Source organism: Quercus lobata, chromosome 9 (assembly GCF_001633185.2).
Source record: "Quercus lobata isolate SW786 chromosome 9, ValleyOak3.0 Primary Assembly, whole genome shotgun sequence".
Taxonomy (NCBI): Eukaryota; Viridiplantae; Streptophyta; class Magnoliopsida; order Fagales; family Fagaceae; genus Quercus; species Quercus lobata.
The window spans coordinates 39584424-39610041 of NC_044912.1; the positions used below are offsets into that span (position 1 = coordinate 39584424).

Below are 25618 nucleotides of genomic sequence, written 5' to 3' on the forward strand. Positions count from 1 at the left end.
ACTCAGGATGTTTTCAATTAAGACATCTAGAATTCAAATCTTCCTGCTCTCGTTGTAAATATCAAATATATCGAGCAAAGTTAAGTTTTTGAGACTAGTGCTAGTTTATTATGGCCTTAAGAGTGAAGTGTAATGCAATGAAACCTTCTAACTTATCCCACCTTTAGATGACACCTTTTCCTGTTTTCCAAGAACTAGGTTTCCATTGATCACCCTCATTGCTCCATACTTGTTTATTTTCTATAATCCCTTGCTGTACAATACTTTGCCTATTTCATACTTTGCTGATGATGCACAGACGTCATCAGCGGGGGTTTATGTGATTGATCTTGCTGCGCTTGTTGTAAGCTAATTTGCATGTTTCATCTTTCTAGAATTCTCCAAGCCTTACCATAAATTTGCGAGTCTCACAAGTCATCTTATGTAACATTATATGCAAAACCCTCCTCATGTGTACACAAGGTTCAAGCACATAAGTATGATTGCTCACCAGGTTTGTTGTGTTCAAGGTATAGAATGGGTTGCTTTGGCAATAAAGAACGATGGTGGATTGCCATGGGTTTAATGGTCCAGGTCTAGATTCTAGAACTAGTATGAAAGGACCGGGAAGGAGGCAACTCTGGCATGCCAGTTATGTAGACAATTTGGCAGTACATATGGGCAAAAAGGAGCATGGCTTATATGGGCGTTTCCTACAACCGGAACTACGAATAAAATTCATTGGATATGCACATAAATAGCAAAAACATAGATGTTCTAGCAACTGGTTAGAGAGAGAGTGACAACAAGGTGGTTCCATGTTTGAATATACGTTATCATTGTCTGCGCTAAAATTTAAGAAACATGTATAACGTAATTTACCAAAAAGGGTCCTACAAAATTGAATAGGAAGTGCACCCACTGTTTCTCGAAAAATCCCTCATTCTTTCAATCTATTGAGAAAAGGAAACTTCTTTCACTTTCAAGCAGATTTCAATTTGGCAGATGTTGAGGCGAGGTGGGAAAGGATCCTGTGTCCCACAAACATCAAGAAAGTACCCAAGAAGCAAAGAGTCTTCAATGTAATAAACAGATCCAACTGTACATGAAAGAAGCAAGAAAACACAAAAGCGTGTAAGAAACAATAAATGGGATAAGATCATAAGATTATACTTTCCAATGATTCTGAAGGAGTGTCCTCAAATCAAACTAAGGCAATCAAATTATTAGGCAGAAGTAATAAAGACTTGCTGACTTGAAGTCGAAGTCCAGATGAGGGCAGATAAAAGCACAAAGTAAGACATACCTTCAACCAGAAAAGTACATAGAGCAAAAGAACAGCTGCAATGCCAAGATGGAAAAGGAGGGCAAATGTAGCAGGTACTGCTGAAGTAGGGAAGTTTTTCAGGTTCACCCCTATGCGTAACAGCTGTTGAAGACATCAAAGCAGGTCAACACACATCACTCAACGTCCAAGAAACTATTAGGAACTCTAAAATAAGTGAACAACTTCATCACAAACAAAAGAGGCAAATCATACTAACACTGGGCCAATGAATACTAGTGGCTTAACAATCCCAATAGAGAATGTGTGCACATCATATACAACATACAATACCCTCTCCTAACAAAACATGAGCTGGTCACAAAACCTATCACTCTCAAGTGAGTTGGCAAGCTCCTTAAATGCCATTAGAACAACCAGTCATTGGCCACACAACCTCAACTAAGTAATAACGGTCAAAGACTAATTTAAGATAATGCTAGTGCTCAAAGCAAATTGCCATATCTTTATTTGTGTTAAACTTTTGATGTCCAAGGCAACAAGAACTTAACAACCAACTTGAGCTCACCAGTACTTGAAAATTTATATTTGAGATTAATTGGTACTATATAACTTAACAATCAGTCAAACTAACTTTAATTGGCCAACAAGAGTTTTGAGAACATGATATTACAATTAAAAATAATTTATTGAGAATTCTCAGTAAAAAAAACTCACCCCAATCAAAAATCCAACTAATGGCAAAAGGGTAAGACCCAGAAAAGCTAAAGAGAGTTCCTGAGGTGGACGTTTTTCTGGAGCCCTGAAGATGTGGGTTATCTCCGCTTTGGGCCCATATCTTGAGGAAGGATCAACAGCCAGTGGAGGAGGGCGGGGTGCCTTCTCAGGTGCTTCAGGTAGATCTAGTTCGACATGGCCAACAGCCCGCAAAAAGGAGTTCTCCTGGAACACAACAAATTTGCTTGGACTGTCAAAAAAATACAGATTGACAAACTTTGAGACAAAAAAGCAAAGCTTACCATAACAGCATCACCAACAGTGAGTTCAATGTCATATCTGCCAGAGAGATAGAAAAACTTCTCAACGAGTCCAAGAAAATCCTGTAAGATAAATTGCCAAAGATGAGAAAAATAAGGAACGGTATTTTCCAAAAACCAAGGGTAATGGCATAATTGGTTCATTGATTAGTGAGCTAGCAAATAGATGCTGGTAGATATCTGCATGCAATTGAAAACAAGTCTTACATCAAATGATTTAGTCCAAAAAAAAAAAAATCTTGACAAATGTCCGTAAACAGTGTGACAGAAAATCGGACTAAAATAGATTATTCACTAAATCACAGATCACAAATTCCTATGGTGAATAGGGCACATGCTTTCCAGTTTCCCAGAACATAGAGGAGCTGCTATAGGCACCCTTCCAGACCAAATAATTATGTCATGTTGTTTATGTTGAATACATCTTTTAATGTCACTGTCAGGTTTCCTTTCTAAGCATAGAAAGCTGTTGCACCATTTAAAATATTAGGTGTACCATAGTGAAGCATTATATGTGAATTGTGTATTTTGGGGGTGCGTGTGTTCTACGTTATCTTACGGAATATAATCAGAGTGTCTCTAAAATATTTTTTTTATAATAAGTGATAAATATCTAAAATATTAATCAGCTACAGGATTGACTGATTGCCTAGACATTTAAGCGTTTAGTTGCCAGTGACAATAAAAAGGTCAAGTTTAAATCAAAATTATTTTATAAGCAATGATATTTTATTGAAAAAATAGGCACTACCTCCTGAACACCAAAATAGTTCATATCAAATTTAAAGCCGAGTAATATAAATGAGCAAGCAAAGTACATGAAAAGATAACAGAAACATATTTATAGTGCGACCACATCTCGCAGACTCGCACCAGCTTTGCTGTAGTCCACAACAATTTGAGGCCAGAAGTTTAACACCTCATACCCATGTCATATCAGCATTCATGTAGGACATCACTTAGTGTCTTTGTGTGTGTGTGTGTGCATGAGAGAGAGAGAGAGAGAGAGAGAGAGAGAGAGAATTCATTAAATTAATTAATTAAAATTAAACAGTCGATCCAAGAAACTTAACTAGAATTATCTCAAACTGTTTGCCAGAGTTCCCCACCACAAAAATGTGTTCAACCTTGGTCTCATGTCTCAACTTGAGAAATGCCTGCAGCCAAACAAACCCCTCAACAAACTAAATATGGGAAATAATTTATTCAAGAGGCAGACAGAAAGAACAACAAACCTGATGTGGCTTAAAAATATTCCCGCGAGGAGTGGCCAATCGAAAGGATAGTCTCAGCTTTTGGAGGTGGTTTGCTGATAATGATACAGCATTTTCCTCAGCCAGATCTAGCCTGAACAGATCCAGGGTATAGAAGATACACCAAATTAATTTCATACACATGAAGCAAAGTTAAGAATAGTAGAGAAATAAGGCAAAATATATTAAAGTAACAACGCCATCACACAAGTATGGACAAATCTTGTGATTAAAAGAATCCAACAAAAAGGTGACTAAGCAGCAGAAATCTATAATGTAGCCGAAAACAGTAGAAATACGTTGGATGATGTAACATACTTCTTCTGAGTTTCTATGCTCCCATGGTCACTATCAAGTACGGCAATTTCAGCATTGTCAATTTTGATCAATCCTGTAACAAAGACTGGTACTTGAGTTTGTCCTCCAGTTGCATAAACATTTTTATCCTCAGAATCATGAAGCACAATCTACAAAAAAGTTCAGTTCAACATGTAGTGAGTTGAAACTGCATGTAGTTTAAGTCTTCATTAACTCAACCCAAAATAAAACACAGAAAACAAAAAAGCTCACCTCAAAAACAAATTTGTAATTTCCAACATCAACACTCTTTGGCAAAACATCCAAGAAATGTACTGCAGTTTCTGGGTCAAACTTAAGTTCCTGTGCCATTATAACACAAATGACAGAGCATTCAAACAAGTAAGGCACATAAGACAATCAACGTCAGGGATGATCTAAAACAAGCAAATCATAGGAAAAATAATAAATTTTTCCCAGCAAAAAGCCAAAAGAAAAATAAGTCACTGCTTACCAGGCTCTCAATTACAGAAGAATCCTTTGTACCAGAAATGAATGCTCGCACAAGCTTCACCGTCAGAGGAGGTGCACTTGATCCAAGTACAGTATTCACTTTAACCTTATTAAATTTTTACAAAATGGCACAATTTAAGTTAATATAAGAGCCCTATAAAACACAATAACAAACTTTGATGCAAAGGTGATTAGAGATTCATGCAGATGCATCATTTTGTACTTCACAGACAGATACAGGTAAATATAACATGAGAAATTAGAGCTTTATGTTTGACAACTAGGATGAAAATCAAGTACTTTGCACTTATAGAGTACCATCATTGGGCTTGTAATTTTCAACCCAGTGTATGACGTATGAAGAAAACTTCTCATGTACTAAAATTCGTAAACAAACCTTGAGCTGGTCTTTCTTGGTCAATGAAAGCACTGTAGCTGGAAGGGATAAAATCAGTGGGACAGACACCCTGTATCAGCAAAAGAAATTAAATGATTGGAAGAGAATAACTCACCAATTTGTAACTTCATGATCCAAACAAAAAATTATAGTAAACTACTATGTAAAGCTTAGCCACATTCAAAACTGTTGTATAGCTCCATTAGAAAGAAAATCAGAAGCATTTCATATCCAAATTTTTGCATTTCCCAACCAACAAACAATGAAGGAAAATATAAACTAAAGAATCAAACAAGAAAGATTAAAAGGAAATATAAGATGCTTTTGTACACATTAGATAATAGGAGGTTGTTTAATTTCCTGTTTTAAAACAAGTCATGATTTAATAATTAAAAGTGGTGGGTCCCACCTAAAAAAAACACTTGATTGGTTGGGTGATTGCAAAAATACAACTTAAAAACTTTGTTCTCAAAATCACTATGCAAATGTCCTAAAAGGTGTTTTCAGCTGTTTTCAACACGGACTGTGGCAATTTTATAAATAATGCCACTGCCCACCTTTTCTTTTCCAGCTCACTTCCCCAACAACCCCCCCCCCCCCAATCTCTTTTTTTCTATCTGAAACCATCAGCCACGAAATTATTGAGCAATATAATGTTGCACCATTCCTCCATCTCAAGCAAAATTACACGGGGAACATAGGACAACAGTGATGGAGACGGCTTTGCACTCACCCCAAAACCCATATAATCCAGAATTCACTTCTGGAGTTCCATCCATTCTACTATCTAGGTCTTGTAGTCACTGCCTCGCCACTGGCCCACTGCTCCAAATCAATGACTGGACAGTACAAGGTTGCGCAGATTGAGTTGGAGATGAGTCCCAACATGGCCGAGTCTTCAAAGGGGCAGACTCAGAACTTTTAAGGTATGGGGAACAAATTGGAGATAATGTGGCTGAGATGGTTGGAATTGGAGTTGGGTGTTGCAGGTTAGAAAACCAAAAATGAGAATGAATTCTCAAAACAAGTTTTCAATGATTTTTAGAACAATTTTTTAGAATGTTAATGAAACATGCCATAGGTTATAGAAACACAAACTATTTTCCAAAGACTAGTACTAGATAAACAGCTGCAGATGAAAAACCTCACCATAGAAACAAGTGTAACATCATCTTATAAGTATGATACATAAAAAGAGCAAGAAACAGAACACTGTCAGAAAAGCACTTGCCTGTTGCTTTCCAAGCAAGCTAACGAGTCTATTTGGTTGAAGAAGTCTTTGGAATTGCCAGGAATTCCAATACCAAGGAAGAATTTTGCCAAACCCAATATTTTGTCGCCAGGAACCTGCAACCCAAAATTGAAGCATCAGGAGACATTCTAAGATTTTTTTTTTTTTTTTTTTTCCTGATAGGCAACATGAAATCCTGCAAAACAAGTATGCTCCCACTAACATTTATACTTCCAGAAGTCACAGATGCAAAAGCTGTAAACCCTCGGACAACTGAGGAGGTAGTTGAAAGAGGACCCTGATGCTCACGTGCATCAACAAGTTTCTCGTCAAAGTAAAAGGATCCATCATCTGCAGACAGGCGATACAGTTAAATGAGGTAACTATGAGACTGAAAACAGACAACAGATGGATTAATAATTCCAAAAATGGACTCATCAAAATCCTTCTGTTTCATAAATCTTCAAATTGTTTAAGTAAATGTTTGCAAGTGCACGCACAAAATGCAATTCTATCCATACTAGTAACCATGTTCAATATGTGGAAGATTTACATACAACTGTCCAGATCAAGAAATTCACCTCATGATACTAATAAACCTCACTCTTAAAAGGTGCCACTTACAATCTTCACCACATAATTTCCCATGTGCAAAATTCTAATGGGGACCTATCTCAACAGTATTTACCTACTTCTCTAATTGCCTCAGACAATGCTTACTTTAAGCATCCCCTTCCCCTTGCAGCCCTCTCATGTATACCCACATTGCTCCACTTTGGTATATATTCCTTCGTCTTTCTGCTCAACAAGACAAAACCATCACAGCTAATTTCATTTTCTACAGCCACCCCGCCTTCAGTGGATAAGTTGTTTACTTCCTTTTTGGTTGAGGGGGTTCAAAGCTAAGGTTTTCCTTTAGTCTTAACGTTTGCAGCCTAAGGCACAAAATACATTGAAGCTTTCAGAATTTATGTATTCTTAGTCCACATTTTTTAACAAGTAGTGAGAAATTTTATTGAAAGAAAGGGGACCTCTTGTACACAGGGTTTATGTATTCTTAGTCCACCTGTCAATGCGAATTACATACCGCTGTCAATCACCACCCAATGCCACAGCTTACTCCAATGGACCCAACCAAGCGAGTTCCAAGTCCAATTTTCAAAATCATCTAGGTGGGGGCTATGAACCAGTGCAAGAGGTTCATTAACACACAAATTGTCAACGGATATAAGTGAGCTACCCATGATATTACAATTTCACAGTTATGGTAAAGACTATTGAGGAAGCTGTAAGTCACAAATATGATCCCTAATTACAACCAAAATCACCAGAAGTCATCCTTTTTAGTTGAATTGATGTAGTTAAGACCTTAAGGTGCCAAGGCCTTGTATCGCCCAAGGTGTGAAGTGACAAAAAGGAAAACAAGGTGCCAAATTCTAAATATAGTTATTATACATATGGAACTTAAATCATATGTACCTAATATATTGAAATAATACTGTATAATCAGGTTTTTTTTTAACTGTGTTGCATGATGAAATTAGGTTTATTAATTGATTTCAAAATAGGCTTGACTTGGCTTACAATCTATTTATTATTCTAACAATAGGTTTTACAACAAACTTCCATAAATTAATTAATCTAATAATAAGTTTCACAAGAGGTTTCTGTAAATTTATTAATCTAACAATAGGTTTTGTAACATGCTTCAGTAAATTAATAATCTAATCATAGGTTTCACAACAAGCATCTATTGAGGCTCTTGCCTTAGCGCCTTTTTCATGGCCAAAGGCAGTCACCTTGCTTGCTTGCCTAGGCTCAAAAGGAGAGCACCTCACTAAAGGCACCTCGTCTAAGAGCCTTAGTGGTGCCTTGCCTTGCCCAGGCACCCAGGCAAGCACCCTGCTCACCTTTGACCACCATGAGTTGAACAATTTTCAGAAAAGTGGTACATCATACATTGAGCCATAATAAATCAAACAATGGGCTAGCAAAGTGTAGAAAAATTTCTTAGATATGTAGGACTCGGAACAAAAACTTCTTTCACAACTTATAGCCAAGAATAATATTAGTAAGTTCTTGCAGTAAAGCAGGTGATATGGACAATGAGTAGAAAATTACATAAGTATTTGAAAAGTATAAGTATAGAATTATCGAAACACAGAAACTTTTAAGGGGAAAAAGGCAGAGCTACACATACCATATTTCTCAATACTGTCGAAGAGCTTCACTATATCATTCTTCAATGTAACAATCTGCTAATGATAACCATATGTAAGATATGGAATATTGAAGTATACACAGGTAGATGACACATCCACATTACAAGCAACAAACATTAGCAAAGACAACTATAGATAGAGTATGATTTCATACAAATATTACATATATACACATGTACGTATACACTTTTGTATTATATGCAAGTGCACCAGGACACCAGCAAACAGTAAAGGCATGAACAAAATGGAAGTATATATAATGGAAAATTAGAGCCCCATTTATGAGCAGTCTTCCAGCCTTGGTTGCTGTAATGAGTCATTTAAGTTCAGCTTGGATGAGGAATAGGGCATGGATGAGTAATACAGGGGGATCAATTAAAATTTACCCCTGTAGGCAGTGGTAGTACTGTCCCTCAATTCACCCAAAAAGGCTATTAAATTCTTCTCAACACCAACATTATTAAAACAGGGGGGAAAAGAAAAAAGTATACAAACCTAACAGAGGTTCCATTTAGAATTTTCAAATTCAAAACCATAAGCACTGAAAAATTAAAATCAGTAGGCACAGTATTTGTTAAGAACATGGCTGAAACTAACAATATAGGGAAAATTGCCAAATTAGTTGAAGCTAGTAGTTTTTTTATTGGAAGTTGGAACTAATACTTTCAAATAGGGTCATTACCATTGCTGGTCCCACTGAAGTAATACTTTCAAATAATCATTGAGAAATGATAACTTCAAACTACACTACCATTCTGTTAAGAACACATGAGAAGAATCACCATGTAACTACCTAAGCACCATGGAAATAATCAAATGCAAGTTTTATGAATTTTGGTGAAATACCATCCTATCAAAATTTCACGGACATACTTATAAACATTTCCCTACACATAATGATGTTGACTCCATTGGAAGATGACTACTAGATTTATAAAAGTTGTGGCAGATAAAATTCCTCATGGAATGATCTAGAAACTTTTAAAAGCAACACCTTGATGCAGCACATAATACTCAGAAAAAAGCATTTTGCAGAAAACAGAGAAACCTAGGAATCAACACCAAGTGGGATAGAAACCTAAGAATCATCAACTAGGGTTGCCTAGAATCAATACCAAGGTATCGGAAAATTTCCAATAGAAATTTCATTATCAATAACTTGTCACCATAGGAGTACAATAGCATGCTTCTATAGACTACTAGGATAAATCCTAACTCTAATTGATGTGGGCCAAAATCCAATGGACTAAAATATTAATAACTTAAATAGCTAAAAAAGACGTAAAATAAAATCCAATGGACTAATGGTAAAATACAATTGACATTTAAATTAAATAAAAATTATTACAATAAAATTTTATTCACTCTGAGTCACAACTACTCCAGGAGGTAAGTAAACAAAAAAAGACTTGATCAACATAAATGGTACAATATTAGATTGTTGTTCACATTCATAGAACATTCTAAGCTGCTCTCAAAACAAAGATCAAAAGAACTTTTATATTACCAAAGACTGATCAATCTCAGAAGATGCCAATGACACGGTTCCAGCAAGTGCTTCAAGGGCTAAACCTGAAAGAAGAATGATGACCACAGGTGGTGAGTATAAGCTTATTCAAAGAGTCCTAAATATCAAAATACAGCAATAACCATCTCATGCTAAGACCTAACTTCAGTTATAAGACCAAAGTTGATACCAAAATAATCATTGAACTATAGCGCCTGATAAATCATTACCAGCAGCATAGGTACTAGACTCAGGGTTATTTGAACTATAGCGCCACCTTCCATCACTCTGGCTCAAAGCCTGTCAATAATAAGTGATATAAGCTCAAAGATTCACAATATAAATCTTTTCATTTACTTGGGACAGTCAATGTCAACAATGGAAATAAAAAAGAGTGACTGGAATCAGCTCCAGTACTGAATCTCCTATGCCCACCCAAATCTCACCACATCAGCACTTGTGGAAGAAAGTGCCAAGGCTCACCTGACATGGCAAGTTCCAGGGGGTATACAGAACCAAACCTAGTACCACCTTAGAATTACTGCTACATAGTAGGGGCTATAAAAACCAACCTTAATGGAGCGGAAAACTCCATCAGCATCATGAAGAAGCACATCAACCTCAGAATTTTGGTCCTGCATCAAAACCAATTAAAAAAATCATGTTAGAAGCTCAAGCACCAATCAAAATTACATAAAAATGCTATGCTAAGAGTGGACAAGCCAAAGGTTACAAACCTCCAAAAAGTATAGGCCCTTTCAAAAGCATCAATATTCAGTACAAAAAAACAATTTTACAATGACAAATAAAATAATTGCATCAAAAAGAGGAGATTCAAAAGGGACTGGAGAAATTTCAAGGTTTTTCTTTTGTTTGTTTGGTAGATAAATTAAAATCTCAGTCAAATAGTCAGTGAACTCTAGCTCAAATGGCATTTCCTCCCCCATAAAAATGGGGTAGAGCACTGGTTCAAAATCTGGTGGGTAGGTGTGCAATACCAATAAAAAATAATCAATATTTAGGAAGAACCAAGAATTTCAAAAATGTAAACTTCATTCTAAAAAATTAGAACTAGTTACCTTAATGAGTACCAAGCTTCCAATTGAGTAGTAGAAGTCAAGCAACGAACTTGCATCATTCAAAACAGCCTTAAGTCTTTTGGCCACGCCCTTCACAAGGAAAAGGTAGTTAAGCATTAGTGATACATATTGCCGCATTCTTCAAAGTCAATGACTTGCAAAATGCAAACAATTCATCAGTAAAAAAAAGGCAAAAAATAATAATAATACCTGGAATGTTTCGTCATTAACCTTGCATTTCAATATGTTGTTAACTTTCAATGCATGGAATACATCTTTTAAAGACGAGGTTGATGACCCAAGAGTTTCTGATACAGATTGGCAGGAAGCGGTGCTTATATCAGGCCTTTTTTTGATTCCAAGAATCTCAAATGTTCTTAAGGCCTCATATGTCTCTTCTAAGCTGGTAACATATTAAACCACATAGTTAATTTTCATCAAATACAATCATTAAAATTTCAAGTCTATGAAAAAGCAATTAACTAAAGAAAGAGGCATATTATATAAAAAACATCCCAACAGCTCTAATTAGACTATTCTAGTTCCATGAATCCCCATTTCTTCAAATCACAATACAGCTATGAAAGTGAGGGTTTAATAGAATTTCAAATCATACATTTTATTTATACAATCCCAAGACCCTAAACATAAATTGACCACTCTTCAAATCCCATATTCTCTCCATTTCTTCAACCATACCAAATCAGAAAATTCAAATCAACCAGATACAAAACTGAGGGTTCAAAATTGACCTTAAAATCTTACATTTTTCGTGACTAAAATCCTAAAACCCTTCCAATTAAATTCAAATTTACCCTGCAGATTTAGAATTCCGTTTTCTCTCCATTTCTCGAGCTTTTCTCAGCGACCAAACAGAAAGCCATTGAAATTTGAAACGAAAACACAAAGCGGAATAAGAAATCAAAGAATGAGGAGTTAGTTTAGGGTTGAATTGACCTTCCGAAAGTGCCATCGGTGGGAGAGAAGAGCTCCAAGGCCGCAGATCGGTGAGAATCTGAGATTGGCTGAAAGATCGAAGCGGCTTCGCAGATCGAAATCGCCAAAATCAGCACCAGAAATCCCCCTAGGTTTCTGGCCATTCCTGCACCAACAACAAAAAAGAAAATGAAAAATCAACAACAATTTCAGATACACATTCATACATATATGTGTGTATATATATATATATATATATAGGAATGTGATGCATATGTGTGTGAGTGATTGATTGAATTTGTGAAAACCCAAGAGGTTATAGATCGGGAAGAGAGATCGTACGGAAAGTGATCAGAGGTGAGACAATCCAAGAGTGTTGGGTTTGTGTTGTGTTGTGTCGTGTCGATGCGATGACTGACTGAGAATAGAGTGTTGTGGGCTAAAGAAGAGGGGGAGGAGGACGTGAGTGAGTCAGGGGCGTTGAATTCTTAATTTCCCAAACTGTCCCTGCCTTTTTGCTTCAATTGCGAGTATGCATCAATGTAATTGCGGAAAAATTTGTGTCCCTGTCATCCACACATGTTTGTCACGTGGCGATTTATGAGTAATATAATCATGGATTCATAAGCACCTACCATTTTATTTTCATCGCTTACAACTTGTCACGTAAATAAATTATGGTAAAAATAGTGCAATTTGATGTGGCACTAGACTTACTCTTTATAAAATATAAAATATTTATACCATAAGTTTAAAAGTTTCAATTCTTTTTTTTTTTTTTTTGAGAAGATCCAAATTTTTGTTTAGATGAGTGTGTGACAGTTTAAGTGAATGGTAAAATAGAAATAGAAAATTCAATATGTTTTTAAAGCTTTTGTTTTTAAGGGAGATGTAAAAAGATCATATTTTAGGGAGGGTGAGTGTCCTAGTCCATACTAGAGGGGAGGAGGATGCAATAACAAAGAACCTTTAAGAATGTCAATGTAATTTACCCATATATGTATGTTAGTTGGCCAAAACCAATGTATGTGTGTTTGGATTCAAAAGTGGATCCATGTTTTAAGGTTTGTATGATTCTTATAAAAAAAAAAAAAAAAACGTTTTAAGGTTTGTATAATAGCCAAGTGGTGATGGCATTTTTATGGTGTTTTATATCTATTTATGATTTGAATTTCACCTCCACAATTCGACTATAAAAGTGGATTCATGTTTCATCATCCACGTTCAACCCACAGATACAGTCAATTCTATCCAACCCAACTTAACTCAAAGGCTCGAAACATCACGCTGATTTCTCATGTGTAAAGGGATTAGGTTGGGTTGGTTATTAAAAAGATAATAATAAACTCTAGTAATTAGTTTCCATCTTGGTGCAATTTTTCTAGTCTCACTCTTCATTGACTTCCTTCAATTTAGTAGTCTCATAGTCACATATTCAATTATTTTCTTTTCTTTTTTAATGAAGAGTTTTCTTAATTGAAATTAAGGGAAAATAGTTTTAAATCTTGAGAGGTACAAAAATTTTCTTATCTTTTTTATTTATATTTCAGTTCAAATTTCTATTTATTTTATCTTGTATATGATTTTCGTTTTTTTTTTTTTCCTTTTAATTTATAAAGTCAATTCATTGACTTCCTTCAATTTAGTAGTCTCATAGTCACATATTCAATTATTTTCTTTTCTTTTTTAATGAAGAGTTTTCTTAATTGAAATTAAGGGAAAATAGTTTTAAATCTTGAGAGGTACAAAAATTTTCTTATCTTTTTTATTTATATTTCAGTTCAAATTTCTATTTATTTTATCTTGTATATGATTTTCGTTTTTTTTTTTTTCCTTTTAATTTATAAAGTCAATTGATTATCTGTTGATAAATACATTTTCTTGTTATATTGGTATGTTTAGTCATTTGATTATTTAAAGAGGAGCTAAATTTGATGCCAAATGTTTTACTCTTGTAGCATAATGCCATATTGCCACTTTAAGGTCAAGATGCTGAGCCCTTTTTTTTTAAATATTTTTTATACATGTGTATTGCAAACTATAAAATTTCGGTTTACTAAAAAAGATTTAGAAAGATATAATACTCTCGTAGTGCTTTGAGTTTTTACTTGAATGTTGATTCAAAATAATAGATTAGACTTGGCCCTCCAAGCAAAAATTCTTGGTTCTGCTCCTAATGTTAGGGTTGAGTCAAGTTCAAGTTGGTAGATCTTTTAACCCAACTCAACCCAAGTTGTTAATAGCTAAATATATATTTCAATTAAATTTGTTAGTCTGGCTTATTTTGATTTTGAGACTAACCTAAATTTGCTAGCTTGATTTATTTTGATATTTTGAGACTTAGTTTTGATAAATTTATGCTCAATTATGTAAATTGCAATAAATATTCAATAATAAACTTAAATAGTTAAATGAAAATCATTTTTTTTAATTAAGACTAACATAATGATCCAAATTGATGATTCAATCCAATTTATCTCGACCCATATGGATTAGGTATGATTGGAGATTTCTCAATTTGAAGAAGTCAGATTGAGTTAAAAAATGACCTATACCTAACCCAATTCAACCCTGCCCATGATTTATATGTGTTTTGGATGTTTGGATGCACAATTGTCCTTTTCCAAAAGGTGAAGAATGTGTTTTCCGCTCTATTTGTTTTACTGTAAAATATTTTCAGGAACATATTTTCCAATTTTACAATGTTTGTTTTGTAGTAAAATATTTGGTCAAAAGTAAAATATTTTTAGTCAACCAAATCAACCTAAGCAAATTAATGTAAAATATTTTACACTTAAAATTTTGGTAAAACATTTTACATTTACTTCCTCCCTCACACCCTAATACTTATCACTCCCTCACTTCCACAGTCACTTTCACGTTAAACTCTCCCTCTCAAATTTCTCTCCAAAATACCCAACCACCGCCAATCCCTCTCTCCCACCCCATCACCTGCTCCAAGGTCTGAGGCATTACCAGCAAGTTCCACCATCCGCCGGTGCCGCCCATCACTGGCGAAACCCAAGCACTTTTTGTCTTTTTAGATTAGATTTCTCATTTTCTTTTCATTTTTCTTCATCTCTAACCTTTCTCTGGTTTTTCTTAGGTTTGATTTTTACTCCTTGCTAGAAAAACATCTCAAAGTTTTAGGTTTTATTTTTGATGAATCATAATTTTTACACATATTTGATTTCTTTTCATTTTTCATATGGGTTTTTTTGGTGTTGATTAATATGGGGAAAATGTGCATTCAAGGATCCCTCTGCTCCTCTCTACTAATAAGGTTAAAGAACAGTATTATGGCACAAATCTACAAATCTCAATTGAAAGATTGCCTATATGTATAATGTGGGGTCATGGGCCCAAATTATACAATTGAGTTTTGGGCTTTGCCAAGAGCGTGAGAAGTCCGAATCCGAGGAGGAATATCTCCTCGGATAAACAAAATGCAGATCGGGTATAGATTCCAATGGTCAAAGTGACCTTCCAAGAAGTTCTAGTGATAGGGACGTGCATCATAAACGCACAAGAAAGATGGAAACCCAAAAATATCTAAACGAAAGCTTCTACCACAACATTGAATGTTCTGTAGCTAATTCCTTGGCTGCATTAATGAGGAAGTGACCTCTGAATAGTACTTTTCCAGCCTTATAACCATCCTCCAAAGACTTCTAGAGGAGGCTGATGGGACAAATATTAGCCTAAACCATCAACTATCCACGTGTAGGGTAAAGATGAAAGAAAAGATGTAGTATAAACGAGAATAGAGACCCCAGAGGAAGGGGACTGGGAAAAATAGAGGGAAAAAGCACAGTAGCACTCTCAAACAACTCCCGTAACCATTCTCATTCAATATATACCAGAGCAGAGCTCCTCGAATTGTGCCGAGGACAGATTCTCTTAGATAGACTTGGTTCATCTCTATTTGATCATCATGAAAACCCATTCTAACCGTTATTCATGCACTAAAACCTAGCTCTTTGACCCACTCTCTATAAATTTATTATACTGGGTTCACCAGGCCAAGATCCCATACATTTTGAGTTTGGGCTGAAAAACGTGTCCCTACAGATAATATACATTCTTGTTGTCTGCAAGCCTAGTTCTAATTATTTTATTATGACGAAAAATATCCACTAAGCAGTTTGTCTTTTTTTTTTTTTTTTTTTTTTTTATAATCCCGCTAAGCAGTTTGTCCTGTGTAAATATTAATAACAAAGAAGTATTAGATTATATTTCGGATAGGCCTTGAAAGGAGAAGGAATTATGGAATGCCAACTTAAGGCACAATATTATGTATAAATCCATGCTTATTTTATTATTTAAGGGTATGTTCCTCCAAATTGTTTTGGTGGAAAGTTCTTTCAACCCATTTGGGCCACTACATGTTAATTTGGAAACATATCCACATGTACTTTTAGTTGTATGACTTACATAATAATAGTCGTGTGACTTGTTTAAATGATTTAATTAATTTTGTTATTTAATACACTTGGATGATTGTCTAAACTGCCATGTAATGAGTTGTATGTTCTCCCTCCTAATTTGGAGGAAAAGTTTAAAATAGGATAGTTTTTAGCCAAAATAATTGGGAGAAAATTCATCCAACTCATTATGTGGAGATTTATAATAAAACCATCCACATATATTAAATCAAATGACTTGTTTAGTTATTGATACAATTTTTGTGATTTATTAAATAGGTCATGTGACTAAAATACAAGTAAATGGTTGTTTTAAGTCATTTGCAGGGGCGGTGCCACCTTTAATGAGATGGCCAAATTTTTTTTATATATAATTTGTTTTTTTGGTTTTGAGTGACTTTTGACCCCCTTAAAATAATTTTTTTAATACCTTGACTCTAATTTTTTTTAAGCTCAATTGATATAAGCTTGAATGTGACCCTCTTTACAATCTATTATTGCAAATAAAGTTATAATTAATTTAATAAATGCTACATTCATTACATTTTCACAACACTTTCATAAGAAATCTTAAGTGGCAGGTTGTTATTGGTTGTTACTATTGAACAAAAAAGTTTTTTTTTTTTTTTTTTTTGAGAAGATACAAAAAAGTAATTTCAGTGATGGTTTCAAATTAGAATCAATAACAACTTATCACCTAGGATTTATTATGAAAATGTTGTGGACATAAAAATTCTCAATTAATTTATACTTTTGACTGAATATGTGAAAGGAATGGCTGAATTTGAACGTTCTTTTAGTTTGCTATTTCTTAAGTAGGGACTAGCTAGGGGCATGGATCAATCAGTTAGTAGGTAGCAAATGTTAACACTACAAGACAATTAAACACTTAGATAGATGGTGATTCTTAAGGAAAAATTAGATCAAGGGCATGGGACATGAGATTGATTGGGTGAAGACAAAAACAAATATTAACACAACAAAATTTTTCTTAATACAATTACAAAGACCAATAGTTATCAAAGTGAAATTGAATTGTTAAATAAAATAATTGTAAAAGAGTATAGACATAAACTAATAAATAAAAACATTTTAAGCAATAATAATTAAAATTTACTTAACAACAATAATTAATATGATTATTATATTTAGAAACAATAGATGATTTTCAAATTTTAATTTTAGTAGCAATAATTAGTATATTCATTGTATTAACAAACAATATGACTAAGATATCTTAATATTACTATATACAAATTTGTAATAAGGAAGTCATGTAGACTGCAAGATTTTTCTCCTACCCAAGATACATCTTCTTACTGGCCCCTATAAAAAAATTCTTGAGCTGCCGTTGGTCTTCTGGTGGCAAATTTGAGAAGTTTTCCTCCATATTGATTTCGAACTAAATCTGTCCCTTAATACAAAATTTTTGACTTAACTCAATTATCAAAATATTCTTAATTAGCAAGGTTTGCAATATATATATATATATATATATATATAATAGTAATAATAATAATAATTCTTCTTTTGGTTTTAAGTTTATCTAACATTTTTATTTTTATGCAATTGTTATTATCTATTTGTTATTTTTTTTATAAAAATATTTTAAACTAAATGACTAAACTAAACTCATTAGTTTTGTATTAATTATTGACGCACATAACCACACTCATTCATAAATAAAATTATACACTACGTGTTTACTTAACCAATCAAATGCTTGGACAAACACTAACTTTACAATTTTTTTTCTTAACTTTTATTAACTTTATAACAAAAAGTTATTATAACATGATAACAATTCACACACATGTAACAAACCATTTCTATTTCCTAATTATTAAATTATATAAATTTATATTATATATATATATATATATTGTACACACAAACATCTACACACATCATAATTCACACAAATAGCACTATAATAAAAAGTAATGCACACAATCAATATTAGACACACTCACACACATAATATAAATTTATAAAAAAGAGTGACACAATTCACAAACACTTACTTTTTACTTTTAGAGTTTGAAATACTTGTAATAAAGATGTGCAAAATTTAATTCAGACTAGTGTGCAAAAATATTTTAAAAAATAAATTAAAGTATTAAAGAAAAAATATTTTATATATATATATATATATATTTTTTTTTTCAAGTTAGGGGGTTCATTTGAACCCCCTGAATATATACTAGCGCCACCCCTGTCCACGTAAGTTCAATACTTTGGAGGTTGGGTGCTTGGTCGGCAACAATCCAAATCGGTTCTTCAAAAGAATTCTTTGCCTGGAGTATTTATCATTAAGGAAGAAGCGGGCTGTAACCATGGTTTTAAAAATTAGATCGAGACAAAAACCATTTTTGCTTCCGGACCTCCAGTTCCCAGTTCAACCCAAATTTTAACCAATTTTAGTCTTTTTTTTTATTATTGATTTTCCCTGGATTTAGGGTTTTTACCAGACTAGATTGGTGCTCGATTCCCAGTTGAACTTGTTGGACCAAACCGATTCGGTTTTTAAAACCATGGCTGCAACTATGTGGAGATAAGAGATAAATTAATGGCACTTGTGATGAAAATACCAAAATGTTGACCAAAAAATGAGAGAGAGGAGAAAGGAGAGTTTGGACAGAGATAGGAGCAGTTAAATAATAGGGGGAGCAAATGCAAGTGTTTTTGTTTCCAAAATTGTTAGGGGGAATCAACCTCAATTTACCATGATGAACCTCTTACAAAAGGATTTTCTGTACCAACTCCTTCCACCTATGTTATAGGTGAAGCTCTTTGTTTCCTTAAAACTACTCAATAGCTAACCACAAAAATCACTTTTTCATAGCCAAGAGTGGAATCAAGAATTTTTGCTTGAGGGGTCAAGACTAAACTATTATTTCAACATTCAAGTAAACACTCAAAGCACTATGTACGAGAGTATTATATCTTTCTAAATGCTTTCTAGTATACAAAAACTTTCTAGTTTGCGCGCAATACACATTCATACAAAATATTAAAAAAAAAAAAAAAATGGCTCAGCATCTTGACCTTAAAGTGGCAATGTAGCATTATGCTACAAGAGTAAAACATTTAGCATTCAATTTAGCTCCTCTTTAAATAATCAAATGACTAAACATACCAATATAACAAGAAAATGTATTCATCAACAGATAATCAATTGGCTTTATAAATTAAAAGGAAAAAAAAAATCATAAACTACAAGATAAAATAAATAGAAATTTGAACTGAAATATAAATAAAAAAAATAAGAAAATTTTTGTACCTCTCAAGATTTAAAACTATTTTCCCTTAACTTCAATTAAGAAAACTCTTTATATTAAAAAAAAAGAAAATAATTGAATATGTGACTATGATCATACTACTAAATTGGAGGAAGTCAATGAAGAGTGAGACTAGAAAGATGGAAATTAATTACTAGAGTTTTTTTTTTTTTTTTTTTTTTTTTTTGGAGAAATAATTACTAGAGTTGAATGAAAAAGAAGCTAGTAAAAAGAAAATATAAAAAAAAGGAAGAAGTATTGATTTGCAGCATTTGCCAGTGTGGTGGCTACGTGTTTGGAAAAGCAATTTGAGGCTTGAAAGGGACATGGACAGGTAGGGGCCGCAGGGCCATGTCGTGGGGGGCCAGCTCATTAAAAAAAAGACATTTGAGTCACATTTTAACCTAGATTTTACCTACAATAAATTGTTTTGTAAAATTTTTGTAGGGTCCATCAGCCATGCACCACCCCCCCCGTTATACACACGGTTACGCCCTGTTCATAGCAATAACCTTTTTATCCATTACCATACATCATATATGAATATGCAACTACATGATGCATGTAAAATTTAACTCACAAACAAATATGTATTAGTCCGGAGTGGACAACAAATTTTCAACAATTCCATAATGCAGCCAAAGTTGTAATTCAAGCAGATAATAAAATCTATATTAAATAAAGTGACCATAATAGATAGTATTAGAAGCTTATATATCAAAATAATGGACCAATAAACTTTATCTCAAAAGGCACTTCCTCCTCCCTCGATAATGTGTGGAGGATACGGTCATGGGTTCAATATCCATGATGAATGGGTGTGTAACTTACAATAAAATAAAAATCAATGACAACAATATATAGACAGAACAAAGTAGCACCGGGCAAGTTAATTTTATAGAAAATTGAAGTGCACCATTTTCTTTCTTTTACCTCTCCTCTGGCAAAAAACTCCATAAATAATTAATAAATAAATAAACTAGTTAATGTTAACCTTTTGTTTGCTTAGCCACAGTTGTATTAGTGTTAAAGTTGAATTATTTTATTTTATTTTTTATTCTAATTAAAGTTGGGATATTGATTTTAAATGAGGTGGGAAATTATAGGATTTAGATTTCTTTGAAATGAATCTTAGCCTTAATATGAAACTACATTTGACAAATTGTATCATATTTATCGTAATATAATAATACTTATGGTTTTGAAATTCAAATAATTTATGGTTTTGAGGTTGGAATGACCATGATGATGTTTACCCTTTTAATAATTATTTAATATAAAAATAAAGAGATGGGTTTAAGTTACACATTTTCTAAACCATTAGATTTAAGTAGATCCAACGGTCAAAAAAGACCCTCATTAATACTAATATTCTAATTAATTTCATTTATTATTTTTTATTTATGATATTCCATACTTATTTCTAAACCCAAAAAAAAAAAAATGTATACGTCTCTCTCTCTCTCTCTCTCTACTCCACTCTTCCTTTTCAATTTCAAATTTTTTGAGTTCATAAATATTTTTCTGAGTTTTGTCAATGACCCTTCTAATCCCTACAAAATAAAATGAAGTGTATGTTTTAAGTCTTTCACAATCATCTATAAGCAATAAAGGTTTACATACCATTACTACCATTATCAAACAATAAGGTTATGGCCTATCGTAACCACAGTCATGTGTCAAAGTGATTCCGGCAAGGTCACTGGACATAAACATGTGTCATTGGTAGGATTAGTTGCAAATCAAAGGTAACTACAAATAACCTGGACATACAATTACTACAAATAACCTGAACATGTGTCTATTACTCAAAAAAATAATAAATATAATAATAAGTAACCATGGTCGAGATTATAGGATTCGTTACAAATCAAAGTTCCCTTTCATTACCACTGCGGTGGTCATTCCATAAGTATAAATACTTGTGAGGTGTGGGGGGTAAGAGCCGGGATTCAAGTCTTCAAGAGGGAGCTTTATACACATATATACTTATATTAGGTTAGAATAGAATTTCTATCTTGTATAAAAAAAATAAAAAAAATAAAAAAATCCCCTTTCATTAAGGTTTAAACATCTTCTCAAAAAAAAAATTAAGGTTTAAACATGCAGAGGAGAGAAAGAGAGAGAAAGAGGTAAACACTTTTTTGGGGTTTAGAGATAAGTATAGAATGTCATAAATAACGAATAATAAATGTAATCAATTAGAATATTAGCATTAATTAGGGTTTGTTTTTTGGATTTACTTAAATCCAATAATTTAAAAAATGTGTAACTTTTGATGTAACTTGAATTCATCTCAAAAATAAATAAATATAATAATTTTTAAAACATTTCAAATATATCTGGCTTCAACCCAAAAAAAAAAAAACATTTCAAATATATCTTAATAAAAAATAATATAATTTCTTTGTCAAATTTGTTACAAAAATTAAGTAGAAACATTATCTTAGTATATGTTTGGATTGCATTGAAAACACCAAACATTCGCGTTTGGCATTTTTTGTGTGGGTCCTGTATATTGTTGATGGGACCTGCAAGTACGGATTTCAGCAAATTTTTCTTTAAAACTGAGTCCCACGGTACTATTCACACATTTTAAAATTATTTTACTACAGTATTTTTAGTTTTCAGTTTTCAGCAATAAACGGTATCCAAACAGACCCTTATTATTTCAGTTAATATATTTAAAGTTTATTAACCTCATCACATGAGGTTTTTTTTTAGGAAAAAAAAAACTGTATTTTTATTATATATATATATATATAATTTTTATTTTGAGAATTTAATTTATAAGTGGATAAAGCAATTTGAAAATTAACGGGATATTAAACAGGGGAAGCCCCTTTAAAAATTTCCTAAAAAATAGAGTCTCTCTGATTGATTTTCAAATTGTTTTATTCCTTATAATTAGATTTTCAAAATAAAAATACAGTTTTTTTTTAATGATGTATGCAAGCATCTTGCACGTTTCACAAACCCTAGGATATACTTTTATCCAAAGTATATACAAATGTATTTTTATTTTCATAAAAAAGAAATAATAAATAAATATACTGGTTTGTTTTGTTCATCCTCATACTCATACTTAGCATTTCAAGAGTCAAAACCAAGAAAGGGAGAAATTATTAGAACCTACGGGAGGACTGTTGACTTGGTCCTCCCAAGTCCTACCAACCAATAGAAACATGATAACTGTTAAAAAAAATATGAGTCAGCTTCCATTAACCACACTTGGAAAGAAACTTAACTATAGGTTAAAATGCAAAACCAAACCTACTGGAAAAAATCAAACCCATTATCTTCTTCTTTCTTTTTCTCCCTCTCTCTGTTTCGCTATTTCCCCACTCTCTTCTTAGTTGAAAACTAAAATCCCTACAAGTCTAGGCCGTGGAGCACAACATAGTCAACAGAGGCTCTCAAAACTGAGACGCCACAAGCTCTAGGGCGGCCAGTTTTGGTATCAAATTCGGTGGGGACCTGAGGATTTTGGTGGTGGGGAGAGACAGATATGGAGTTTTGTTGGGTTCTTTGCTGAGATGGAACCCATGCCCACTTCAATCTCAACATTGATTGTGATGATGAGATGAAGGTGCAAAGCCTTTTTTTTTTTCACCATGGTTTTATTTTAAGAGCAAGTCAGCGGCAAACTTGTTGGAACCTGGGAGAGGAGATTTTTGCATTTGAGTGTTGCTATTGCATGTTGCTGGGTTCCTAGATTTGAAAGTTTTTGTCATTATTTATTTGTTTTTATGGGAAACGTTGTTGTCATTTGTATAAGGGAATATGAATAAAACATCAGAATCATTATCCCAAAATTATCAAGGAGGTCTGAATTACTCTTAACTAATTCAAATACTTGCTTTGTGTTCATTCTAAAGGCATACAACAAAGATAAAGGATATGGTTTTGTACATACCACTAACTTTGATTGATTTTCATTTTCTTCTTTCCAAATTAACAATATTGAAGAAATAGCAAAGATTGATGTTTGAAAGTTTGAATCAAGATTGTATCAGTTATATTCGGTTGTGGGTTTTTTGCTGGCTTTGAAGAATTGGTTTTGATGCGAATACATAAATAGAGTTAGGGAGAAAAAGAAAGAGGCAGATCGCAGATAAGATAATGGGTTTGATTGAAATTTGTAATTTTGCCGATGAGTTTAGTATGCTTTTTAGCCCAAAGTTAGGTTTGTGTAGTTAGTGGAAGTTGACTCATCTTTTTTTTAATAGCCGTCATGTTTCTATTGGTTGGTAGGGTTTGGGAGGACCAAGTCAGCAGTCCTCCCTTCTAAAAATACAGTTTTTTTTAATGATGTATGTAAGCATCTTCCACGTTTCACAAACCCTAGGATATACTTTTATCAAAAGTATATACAAATGTATTTTTGTTTTCATAAAAAAGAAATAATAAATAAATATACTGGTTTGTTTTGTTCATCCTCACACTCATACTCAGCGTCTCAAGGGTCAAAACCAAGAAAGGAAGCAAAAAAGCGATTATCTGAACTCTGGATCATCATCATGTCATCTCGCGGTTCTAGATCCAGCGGTATGTTTCTTTATTTCAATTAAAAAAATGTTGTCGTCGTGCGTGTGTTTCATGGAATGGTTTGTCTCTGTTTAGTATTTACGTACATATAAAAAAATGTTGATTTTGACTTCGATTTTGAATTTACGTACAGGGAGCAGAGGCTTCTCTTCAGGTTCAGTTTGTTCAGTTTTTGGTTTTCGTGGACGTCGTGCAAGAGACAGCGACACATTGGGTACTTACTCTTCCCTTGTTAGTAATAGTATACATGCTCTTCAGATCACGCACTTTTCCCATTTACGCATATTCATTCATACTCATCATACACACACACTTTTTACTTTTTTTTTCTCAATTCCTTTTCTTTTTTCTTTGACTTTCAACAATTATATTTATTATTGTTTTTTTAATGAAGACGTGGAGGTAAATGAACTAGAAAATCTTCATAGCCGTTCTCATGAAGTTGACGGTCAGTATTATTGTTCTTGTTGTTGGTTCATTGGTTTCTTCATCATCAGTGCCAAAATCAAATCATGGAATTATTTATATTTGTTGTATTGGTTTCAATTTTGATGTTATAGCCTCCGGAAAATGGGATCTAGGATTTGTTAAACTTACCGGTGCTGCTGCTGAAGCTGCTGCAAAGTAAGGCAAGCCATTGGGTGAGTTTCGCCTTTTCCTTGTTGCTCTTTATGCTCTACAGACCATCCACTTTATCATCTACATATATATACATACACTTTTTCTATGATTTTCTCAATTCCTTTGTTTTGAACTGTGGGCAAAAGCTATGTATCTTCTACAATTTTACTACAGTACTTTAATATTATATTAGTGGTATCCTGTCATCCACTGCATCCTGTTTTTTCTCTTGTGGACAGCTTATGATGGCCTTCATGACCTTAGACAATGCTTATACCTCCAAGCCCTCATAGGTGCAACTATATCAATAACACTATCCAAGAGGTATGTTTTTTCTCTTTCAATGGCCCAGTTTTTAAGTGCAGTCATAGTCACAGTCGTAGTTAGGTGACAACATTTTCATCATTCTAGTCTAGGCTCAACATATATATATATATATATATATAGTTGGGTTATGTTTGTTTTGAAAGCTCATCCTTGACTCTTTCTGTTACCATTCCCAACTTTCAGTTTAGACTTCTAAAATTTTTGCTCAATTTGTTGAACTTTGGCTTTGGGCAACATCCTTGTAGCTCAATTGTACCTTATGATGTTTTCAATAGAGTCCCCAACTATCAAATTATAAGGCTTGACTTTATTCGTGTAAGCACATTCGTATTGTCAAACCCTTGCAAATATGTTTTGTTTGGCGACGACTGCTTTTCTCCTACTACCTTTTTGTCAAATGCTTGCAAATGTTTGGTTTGGTGATGGCTTCTTTTCTTCTATTTTTTTGTTAGTTGATCTCACATTTTTTACTGTAATGCAGTTTGTGAACAAAGTGGGGGAGGACTATGAATATAGGGAACGTCATGAATACTTGCGAGCCTATTATTGTGGATTAAACAAAGGTGACTGACCCTGATGGCCAATGTCTAACTTTTATCATGTATCTGGAAGATTTCTTTTCAACAATTGTGTTATTAGAACTCTTGGTTTAACCGTGTTACGACAATCACCTTTCATTGT

At 33.4% G+C, this 25618-nt stretch overlaps 1 protein-coding gene across 1 annotated transcript; it reads right to left on the bottom strand.

Annotated features, from left to right (window-relative positions):
- Positions 1-735: 735 nt before the first annotated feature.
- LOC115959847 (dolichyl-diphosphooligosaccharide--protein glycosyltransferase subunit 2) lies at positions 736-12221 on the bottom strand. The gene is made up of 20 exons (XM_031078459.1): positions 12079-12221; positions 11758-11902; positions 11011-11203; positions 10801-10890; positions 10294-10356; positions 9952-10021; positions 9722-9786; positions 8193-8247; positions 6216-6343; positions 5993-6108; positions 4762-4831; positions 4366-4470; positions 4125-4214; positions 3873-4021; positions 3537-3648; positions 3375-3458; positions 2284-2364; positions 1982-2206; positions 1286-1408; positions 736-1078 (listed from the first exon to the last, which is right to left on the bottom strand). The coding sequence occupies exons 2-20, from the start codon at positions 11898-11900 to the stop codon at positions 962-964; spliced, it is 2079 nt and encodes a 692-aa protein (XP_030934319.1). The 5' UTR covers positions 11901-11902; positions 12079-12221; the 3' UTR covers positions 736-961.
- Between the last annotated feature and the right edge of the window lie 13397 nt (positions 12222-25618).